A 10,744-nucleotide genomic window follows, 5' to 3' on the forward strand; every position below is an offset into this window, starting at 1 on the left:
GCATTGTTAGCTGAGAGAAATGCATTTGGACAACTCGATCAGCTTTTGGATTTCTCACAAGCAGATTTTAATTGGTACAGAGGGTCTTTCCCCAAGCAAAAACAGTCACTCAAAATGAACATTCAAAAAGCAGGACAATTTTATTGTCGTATTCGTTCAGTTCATTTTTATGTATGTTTTTCTTCTTTACAATTTCAGTAGGAAACTACAGTTCTGTTAACTTTTCAAGTTCATTACAAAATAAAGTCTTTGCAATAAATAAATATATTTATATATAGAAAATAAATATATTGTACATCTTATAAATAGGTTTTGTCCATATTTACACCATCATTGCGTATGTGTTAATAATGTTCCTGACATCTTGAACATTACAAGTCACTCGCGGTTCAAAAAGCCAGCACAACACAACAACCACTGTGGCAGCACCACAGCTCTGGCAGAAAGGTTGCATAATCCCAAGCTTATTTGCAGCAGCTTTTATTGTTAGGTTTTTTTGGTCTTTCATTTTTTTTTTGGGTAAGCCACATAGTATGTAAGCCATTAATTTTCATTGTGATGAGCAGACTACAGTAACTTCAGAGAGAAGAGGAAAGATGATTCTGGGAGTGGTGTTAAGTGCTCATCCATCTTAAACGGTCTCAGAGAAAGAGATTAGCCTCGTCATTCTTCTGTGGTCCAAAGCTTTGAGAAGGAGCCAGGTGAGTATCTTTTTTATTAATTTCCCTCATCTCTCTTGGCACTCCCATTGATTTTCTTTCTTTCTTTTTTTGAGAATACAATCCAAGCTTTTTCTCCTGTCTTCCATTTCCCCTATTTGTTTCACTGGGTTTGTCAGTTGGTAGTCCTTTCATCAGTGAGAGCAGGGCCATTCCCACCTGACCCCAGAGATTAATGGATTTTGCCTGTGGTTGAAAGCATGACTTTCCTTCACTAGCAAACAGCTCTGGTGACTCTTTCCTTCTGCCCTTCTCCCAGGTTTTTTTGCTTGCTGGCTCTACCCACATCTAAATTGGGCTATACAGTTGACAAAGCTCATTGGGTCAGATGTTCGTAAAATGTTATCTAAACACTTGAGCAATATTCTGTGTGGCATTGGGGTGTCTAGAACGTGAGTAAGGTTGAGAACTCCAAAGGCACATCCTGGTGTGTAGTAAGCTCTGATCCAATCCCCAACTCCCACTGGTCAGTCCAAACAGTCTCAAGTCCCCTGTAAGTACGTACTATTGCTTACCCTTGCTTTGTAAAGGGCCATGCCCCTTGGTAGGAGGCATCTGGTACCACTGGTCTCACAGTCCACCAAACAGCCTCATTCCCTGTGAATTTAGACAGTGTCTACTGCTGCAAAGTGCACTAGATCTTAAGAACAGCCTCAGTGAGAGCAAATCCATGCTGAGTGAGCAAAAATGAACTGCTGTGGGCTCCCGTTTTCAAATGTTTCGTTTTATTTTACGGGAGCTTCACGGGATGGTGTCGTGTCCCAGGTAACACAGTGTGGTTCAGGTAACGACGCGGTGAATAACATTCAGCAGTCGCAGGGCTCTCTTGGCAGTGCCTCTCAGCACAGTAGGACATCGATTTGCATCAGTAAGCTGAGAAGAAAAATGTGTCCCGCTGTCCCGTGGCTCTGAGCACATTAAGGAAAGGAAGCAGACGCATTGGGGAACACACACGTACTGTTTATATCGGTAACCACAGGAGAGGGCTCATCCTCTCGACTAGGAGAAGAACACAAACACAACTGTGTGAGGAGGGGAGTCGTGTCGCCCTTCCTGCCTCGTGCATCCACACTCCTCCTCCCCTCCCCCGCGCCCCAAAACCGAATCTCTAGCCCAGTTAACTGAGAGGCACCTGGTCACCTGTACTGAAACAGGTCCCTGTAAGCCTGTGGGATCTTCTCAAACTCTACAGGCCTTGGCAGGAAGTGGGTGAGCTTCTGGTGCTTTTTAGTCCTGCCCCCTTCCCTGGGGGAGCCGTCCTTGTTGAGGGCCACGTAGTAAAACCGTCCCGTGTCTGAGTGTTTGTAGAGCGTGGAGGCATAGGTGTTGTACCAGTTCTCCTCAAACTGCTCCCGGAACACGCACTCTGCTGTCAGCTTCTTCTGCAGAGAGAGAGAGAAAGAGAAATGTGGTGCTCAGGCCAGGTATGCAAGCGTCAGGCAATGTTAGCGTGCCAAACATTCCAGCTCTAGTTCACTAAATGCGAACCGGTGCCTAACACAGGCACAAGATAGAAGAAAGGCTCATAATGGCTGGGGTCTGTCTCTGTGTGCTCAGATACACACTCAGATATGTTCCCTTGGCATGGTGGGTACTGTATGTGGTGATGAATGGATGTGATTCTGGGCGAGAGGAAGTTGTCACGGTTATGGGAATGCTTCCCATCCCAATAATCCCCATTTTATGGACCAATGAGATCAAGGAGAAAATAAATATTCGCCTTTTTCATTGGCGCAGACAGAAAATGGGAATAGATGGGGGAGCGAGTCTCACGGTTGGTGGTGCAGACGAATGTTAGCGGAGAGGAGGAAGAGTGGAAAGTATTCGAGGCTGGCAGGAGCTAGAGGGAACATCACGAAGAGGTGGGGGGGGAGCAATTACAGCAGGATTTTGGCTGCAGGACAAGAAAAATCACTCCCCAGCTCTGTTAACCTTTCCGCCCGCTTTGCGAATCTGCTTCCCCCTCCGTGACGCGGTGACCGCAGTGAACCCTCCAGCTGCTGCGGTTCTGTGCACCGCCGCCTGCCTCTCCGCAGCGGGTTCAGCAGGTGAGAACGTGTTGGGAAGGGTGGGACGAGCGGAGCGGGGACTGTGGGAAGCGCCACTGGACACTGGCACCACTTCGCACTTCCTGCGCCAGCCAGCCAGGCCACAGCATGGCTCTGGTACAGATGCTACTGCCAGGCTAGCTCCTTTCTGAATATTTAAACGACTAGAAAACCTCAAAGATGTGGTTGAAGAGTGGAACTGTACACATTTTTACTGTTCACCTACTACTGAACCCTGGCTTGGCTAGGCCGTGGACTCCGAACTTGGCATTCCACCATGGGCCTTCAGACTCAAATGAATGCACGAGTAACTGAATGTGAAATGTCTCTTAAACATTGCTGCATAATTTGTAAAACTCTGTGACCTAATCACAGTGGCAGTCTCAGAACATTCTAACCATCAACTTCAGCCCAGGCATGTTTATTTCAGTGTTTAGCATGCGTCCACTGTTATTTAACACAATTTTGTGATTGACTGGTCCTAGCCTTTTGCTGGCAGAGAGATAATTATTTGCTGAATGGGTACAGGACATTGCACAAGACCGGGCACAATATGTATAATAATAGGCAGGACTGGGATTCCCACAGATTTGGTGTAAATTAACCAATTTTTAATCTTTAAATATTTTGCAGAATAGTTGTTATTTGTTGCTCTTGTCCTATTTTAAGGGCTGTGTTTTTTTTGCATTCATTCCTTTTTTCACGGTGTAATTTTCAATCACTATGGTAGCAGGATATACCGTTTGAAAGCATTTAAACTCACGGTTCTATCTGCATGACCCATTTCAAGATGCCGTTGCTTTAGCGACAACAGTTCCTTATTTTGTAACATGTGGGAGGCAAAACAACTGAGGGGTCCAGCGAACCAAATGCATACGAGTTTCTAATTCTAAAAAGCCACAATAATCTGTATGCATTCAAAAACAGAACAATTCCACTTCCACTGTCTTTAACTTCTGTAACTTTGTTTTAGTAATGTTTAGAGTAATTCTTGGAAAACAAACCACAGAGGATTACCTTTCAGAAGAGACCAGGATTATGCCTGTAGTCAAAATGGGTCAAGAATAGAAACCATTTTATTTTGGGTATAATAATTTTCAAGCTTGTGTCAAGAAAGGGGGGTCCTACTTAAGGGGTTAAAACATCTTTGTGAAAAAAAATTTGATATTAATTGAACAATACCCAATATTCCTAAATGTGACAATTAACTAATGAACTTGTTTGTGTTGTCAGCCACAGAAAATTATACTGTAGGAGTGTCTGTAGTGTTTTTTCAGCTGCCAATTAAGGCTTTTGGAACAAGTTGTGCAGACTCCTTGGGGCTAAGAAGACTTACTGCAACAGTGCACAGGTGGCTACCTTGTTGTGTGGCCAGTGCTCTGCCCCAAAAATAGTTTCTGTTCACCACCCATTTGGGAGCTACATATTAGTGAATGTTTAGGCAAGAAGCTCTATAAAAATGCAATAAATTATTATAATTACTATTGATATTGAACTTTTCCTCCATGCAAAACCATTCAAGATCACTGAGAACCTTGGCTTGTACAGACTGCCCTCTTCAATTAAGGCCACAGGTTTTTGATAGGGATTAAGTACACTAAGATGTTCATTGCAAACATTGATTTTGTTTACACAGAACCATTTCTGAATAGATTCTGTGCTATGTTTGGGGTCATTGTCTTGTTGGAAGGTCAATTAATGGCCAACTCTCAGCCTCCTGGCAATCAGGTTTTTCACTACAATGTACTTCTGCTGGAGGCATTGATCTTAAGAACAGCCGCCAGTCGACCTGCACCACCTTATGTAATGGTAGATCTGAGATGCTTTTCCTTCTCCCCCTTTTGATGCCAAACACACCATCTCACCTGAGCATAGCATCCTCGTTGCGTTTCCAATGTTTGGCATTGTCTAGATGCTTTAATGTGTTGCCTGCAGTCAGTAAGGGCACTGCACCCCTTCCAAAGAGCCTGGAAAGTATGGAGGTGCCATCTTATGGTGGATTGTCAGTAATCTCACGATGCATATAAACTCCCCTCTACCTGGGGACAAGGTGCACTTGTGTCCTATTCCTGGTGTGCAACCATTACAGATGTTTGATACTTGATTATTTCTCTAACTGTGCTTTATGTATTTGTTTGTAGTAGGGGATGGTTTAAACAATGGATTAGTTGTAACACCATTAATTTGACAAACCAGGGATGAGTTGTGGTAATGTGAGGAGTTTTGTTCAGACCGATATTTGCCTTCAAATATATTAGCTTCAAACCCACATGCCAACATAACTGACTTTTTCATGGCTTCTCGGGTTAGGGATGGTTGTTTCTGATTGAAACTAATTGTTTTTGGCATTTATTTATTTATCAGCATGCCTAGGCAATGGAAAAGAAAAACAGATAGGGCTGTCTCAGACACTAAACCACTTTTGTATGTACATGGGTATTCAACTGACATATTCACTCACACTCACTCACACTCCCAGCTAGTGTTGCAACTTGCCTCAGTAGTGGAGTAGGTTATAACAGTGGAACTCCTTGTATTTGACATTAATCCATGCATTCTGTGATTTGATAGATGGAGTTTAAATTAGCAGACAATGTGGGTAGTTTTTTGTTGGACAGCTCTAGCATAAACACTCATTGAGTTATACATGTTGGAGCAAAACGTGTTACAATTGTTCCCGGTCTCCCCTACCTATTACTTAATTTGTGTAGCTCAAGAATTGTCTGTCTCTTTTGATTTGAAAGTTCTTTGGTTCTTTGTTGATGGATAAAGAAGGAATTTATATGTGTTACCTCATTCTTATACTCTAGTGAAACAGTGTGTGATCAAAGGCCAAAGTTCCTTAAAAGACTGAGCTGAATTAGAATAAATAGAATTACTGTAAATTCTAAATTCTTTCATTTTATATAAAAGAAAATGTATCAGGTATCAGAAAGAAACATGGTAAAAAATGTTTTTATTATGACAGCTGAGATGGCTTGTATTTGATTATTAAGAGGAAATGTAGTAATATGGTCTTCGTACCACTTCATCAAGTGTTGCTTTGATTACTATGCACCACATGAATGCATCATGTTTTTTCAGTGGCCCAAGAATACATTTAAGACTACATTTGATATCAGGATGTTTCCAGACTCATGGTGTAATCCTGGTCATGGACAGAGGACAGTGATGAGGCTGGGCATCATGCTCTATGCAAAACATACGGCAAGATGTGTGTGAATTTATGGTTAAAATGTAATGAAATACGCTGTTAATTAATTCAACACCTCGCTAAGATGTCGCTAGTTCTACATTTTGAGTTAAGTTTCTTTCTTTATTGACTCTTAAAACTATAATATCGTAGTTTGTTTCGATCAGAGATACTCACATCGGGCCTTCAAGGACAGTAGTACTGCTGTTTTTCTTTACTACTTGATAGTTCCCAAGTGTGCCCAGTTTGAATCAGTCCTGATTAGAGGGGAAGAATGAAAAGCTGCAGTAACCCAGGCCTGGAGTGCCAGATTTGAGTATCTCTGGTTTACATTGTTTTCTACATGTTGTGCAGGTGTAGTAAGAAGAGCAGTGCACTGTTCTGGCTCCGCCATGTCTCTACTGGTTATAAAACAGTTCTGCGTGCCATGGAAATATGTAAATATTTTTATGAGTACGAGAATTGTAAATGCTGAGGCTTACCACTGAACAGAGAGGGGACAGCCACTTTGGGCCTGAGGTTTTTTCTGAGAACGGAGTCATGTGAAACCTACTTTGCAGAAAACGAATGCATGTAATATAAATTACATAAAATATTTATTTTTGCAATGGGCAAAATTCAAACTAGAAGACATAGTGGTCAAGGTCAGTGAGAAGGTGTGGATCTAAGTTTGTCTCTTCAGTACTTTTTTACATTTTACAGAGAATAAGGTTAAATATTTCTGGCCAGTTTTTATTTTAAATTGGTTATTTTGGTGATTGTGTTAGTTCATAAAGCCACACCGCTACCACTAAAATAACACCAAGTGGTATCAGGCCTGTTGCAGGCCCTCACTGCATACAGAACAGATCAGCAGCAAACCCTTCTGTGACCCTCAATCCAGAGAGAAAGTAAAGTATGTTTAAGCACGTACATAAGTGGCTCTGACTTACCGACCCATAGAGCTCGCCCCGCGCATTCATGCCCAGGTAGAGCCCAGCATCCACCCCACGAATGCTGACCAGTCCAACAGCCAGGCTGATGAACTCCAAAATCCCTGAGACAAAGAAAACATCAGTCAGTCTCCAACAGGAAAGACACTGGTGACTTTCCGGTAAAACAACCAACCCTGCTTTGTCTGCTCACAGCAAGGGCTAAACACTGTTAACATGCACGTGATTTGTGTGACTGAAACAAAATGACACAACTTATAAGTTAGGTGGACATAACATGACTGGGTGCAGAAGACCATATGTGGCGGGCACATATGACTTTTACAACAAATACAGTTTCTTACGTTCAGTAACCACCATAAAATTGTTTTTGTCCTTAAAAACGATAAATATTGGGTTTATTTGATAGTAAAAATGAACAATACTTCAATGAACCCAAGAGTTTAAATGATCACTTTTATCATAATGTTTGCATTTTCAGGGTTTTCCAGTATTTAATTTTACCATATGTATAAGCATTATTTAAGAAGGGTCATCAGTGATTTTCAGTGATTGAAGCAGCATGGTTGAACATACCACAGATCTAGTCACACTTTTTAAATTATTATGATGAATCAACCCAACATTATGCTGCGTTTGACCATAATGTGAGCTCATGTATTCAGGTCTGTGTATGTAAGCTGAAAAAATATGCTTATTAGGGTGCAATGTTCCTGAAACAGGAATCCATGATTCCTTTGTGATATAATCTGGTGTACACCACTGCCAATTCTACCTCCCAGTAACTGCTATAGTTCCTCATGTGACTCTAGCAATAAGAAACCAAGGCATGCAAACCATGAGCTATGGTTTCTATATTTGTACTGTTCTGTACAAGCAGCAAGACTACTGTACATGTTCAACTTTTGCCAATCTAAAATCAGGTGGATTGGTGCAAATGTAGGTTCTGCATGATCACTTTATTAGGCAGACCTGTACACCAACTTGTTAATGTAAATATTTTATCAGCCAAACATGTGGCAGCAACTCAATGCATAAAAGCATGCAGACATGGTAAAGAGGTTCAGTTGTTGTTCAGACCAAACATCAGAATGGGGAAGAAATGTCATCCAAATGATTTTGACCAGAATAATTAATTATGCCATACAGTGTGGTTTCAGTATCTCTGAAACTGATTTTCACACACTGCAGTCTCTAGAGTTTATGGAGAATTGTGTTAAAAACAAAAAGCATCCAGTGAGCGGCAGTTCTGTGGGACAAAAGCACCTTGTTAATGAGAGAGGTCAGAGGAGAATGGCCAGTCTGGTTCAAGCTGACAGGAAGGTAGCCTAATTCAAATGACCACATGTTTCAACAATGGTATGCAGAAGAGCATCTCTGAGCACACAACACATCAAGCCTTGAAGTGGATGGCCTACAGCAGCAGAAGACCAATAAGTCTAAAAAATAAGTCTTAAAATGCCCAATAAAGTGGTCACTGAGTGTACTTACCCCATGACTGCAAGGTGCAAAATCAGAGTTGGTGAGTGAAATGCACACAGCAATGATTGATATGATTGATATGTGTGCAAATGACAATAACCAAACCAGCGCAGGACCATGGACAGATCATTTCCTTGAAACATACAATGGACAATTCTGCCAGTGTATTATATTAATTATGTTATTTCACCTTGTTAGTATGGGGGAAGTCTATTTAATGTCATACCACAGCAAATCTAACCAGCTGCCAAGTTATTTTATCTTCCTTCATTCATCCCATTTCAGTTCTGACATCTCTCTCAACAAGAGAATAGACATTGTGTAGGAGTTTAAGCTGGCTGTGGTTTGAATGAACATGCTCTGCTAATGAAATGTCACAAAACCTTGGCAGGTGGGAGGATTATAGGAAACTATACTTTTAATTCAAGCAACAGAAGCAATAACACGGTTAGTTTAAGCAGTTTGTGAAACTGTATACAGACCTATAGTAACTCATGTGGTGAAGTCATAAATTTGAAATGTTTTTTAAGTAATCTACTTTGTCGTACTATATTTTCCCATATATTCTACGTTCGCTACTATAAAAAGCAAGTACAAGGTAAAATATTCATACTGAAATATAGACAGGCTAATAGTATGACACGCAACGTAGGCGATTCATGTTTTATGAATATGTATGAATATATTAATAAAATTGCTGCTGCGTGCTGTGTGGTATTTTGCTTAACACCAGTTCACACGCGTCAAAAGCGATGGTGCGACAGGATACACGAAAAATGTTTCCAGCGCTTGCTGAGTAAAAACGTGTTTGAAAATCAGCTTAATTAAAGTCAGGCTGCCCTCGTGTCTTTCTAACAAAACTGACAAATGCATTGCAGTCGGGCTTTGGTGATGACAAAATCCAAACATACGGACCACCCAATCTTGTTAATTCGCTTGTTTTGGCTGAAGACGTAAGCATTAAACTTTCTCGAATTCTTCAATGGCCATGCTTTAATTTAGAGTTATTCCGCCCTGTGAAGCACGGCTACACCTGCAGGGTCACTGCGGACATGAAACTTCGCATTTCTGTGTCGTGCCCTCATTTGTTTACCATTCTAATTGTAACCACTCCTCGGGATGATTTATACTAATAGCGTAATTCGTAGTGTATGTGCCTGTGTCGGTTGGATCCTTTGAACAAGCTTATAAGAAGAAACAGCCCAGTGCAGCGCGCTTGTTTTTTCTGAGGAAAAACACCTGCGTCGCTTTCTGTTCTGCTGACAGAAGGGTTCCAAGAAAAGTAGCCTACAGGAAACGTCAATGCGACTACGGCACTGAAGACAGCAGTCGGTGGTAAGAATCGGCTAATAAAGCAGGAATATTTAAACGAGTTTGAAGATCTCCCCTCCCCCCACATTCATTAGCAGAATGTCAGTGTGTGTATGCCAAACCTTGTCACTCATGTACAAAGTCGTGTTAAATAACATAGGCCTACATTTAAAACAATAACTGACATAACGGAAATAACTGACAAGACCTATTAAAATAATGAATTTCATCTCACAACCGGGTCACATTATGGGAACCACAGAACAGTACTAAATAGGCATCGAATATATTTAGACTACTCACCGAATCTACTATGGTCTTGTCTGGTCCCGTGCACAGTTCCATTGGGAAATATCTCCAAGTGGAAACCCGTCCGACAGTACAGCTGCCGTCGGCGCAAAATGCCTTTCAGGTGGCCAAAATCCGTTAGAGAGCCTCGCTGTAACCTCCCTTCAATCTGTCCCAATCTCTCATTCAAGCCCACAGGCGATTCCGGCAAAGGAATATTCCCCAGCGAAGGAAACCCTTGTAAATCCAAATCGAGCGCCCCAAGAAAGCCTCCGACCTCTGCCATCGCGCACAGTAGGAAGGTCTGTTTGCCCAATTAAAAGTTCAGTCCACTCTGAGAAAAAAGTTTAGCCCACTGCGAAAGAGATAAAGCAAACCCATGCAGATGCTGCAGCTCGAGACGTATCCGCCGTGCAGTACTTCGCCCGTGCTAGAATGGGTGTTTGTCAATTCTTTCATTGATCGTCCCTTGCTATTCATCACTGTGGAAATGTCTGTTTATCAGATGGAAAGAGCCGTTTATATACATACTCCCCAAGCATTCGCATATTGGATATTCAAATACAAGCCACGCCTGGCTGGCATCCCTACTTTACACACATCAATTTTCTTACCGAAAAAAAAAGTTCCAATCCCGCCTTTCTGATGGATTCTGCCACCGCCGTTGTCACTGCTATAATAGCCGTTATTCTTAGTCCAAACCATATCTTATTAACAATCATATGAAACTTCAGATGGAATCTGCACATTGCGCCCAGGCGCTGAAGCATG

General features: G+C 41.7%; 1 protein-coding gene across 1 annotated transcript; it reads right to left on the reverse strand.

The window, feature by feature from the left end:
- Nucleotides 1–1,855: 1,855 nt before the first annotated feature.
- Nucleotides 1,856–10,259, reverse strand: fgf16 (fibroblast growth factor 16). Its single transcript, XM_061236734.1, has 3 exons — nt 9,989–10,259; nt 6,893–6,996; nt 1,856–2,101 (listed from the first exon to the last, which is right to left on the reverse strand). The coding sequence occupies exons 1-3, from the start codon at nt 10,257–10,259 to the stop codon at nt 1,856–1,858; spliced, it is 621 nt and encodes a 206-aa protein (XP_061092718.1).
- Nucleotides 10,260–10,744: the final 485 nt, after the last annotated feature.

Source organism: Conger conger, chromosome 3, assembly GCF_963514075.1.
Source record: "Conger conger chromosome 3, fConCon1.1, whole genome shotgun sequence".
NCBI lineage: Eukaryota > Metazoa > Chordata > Actinopteri > Anguilliformes > Congridae > Conger > Conger conger.

Excerpts from the sequence above, each read along its gene's own strand:
- fgf16 (XM_061236734.1), bottom strand. The coding sequence starts at position 10,259 with ATGGCAGAGGTCGGAGGCTTTCTTGGGGCGCTCGATTTGGATTTACAA. Across the intron at positions 6,997-9,988 it reads ACAAGACCATAGTAGATTCG|GGATTTTGGAGTTCATCAGC; the intron begins GTGAGTAGTCTA and ends TCTTTGTCTCAG. Across the intron at positions 2,102-6,892 it reads GGGGCGAGCTCTATGGGTCG|AAGAAGCTGACAGCAGAGTG; the intron begins GTAAGTCAGAGC and ends CTCTCTCTGCAG.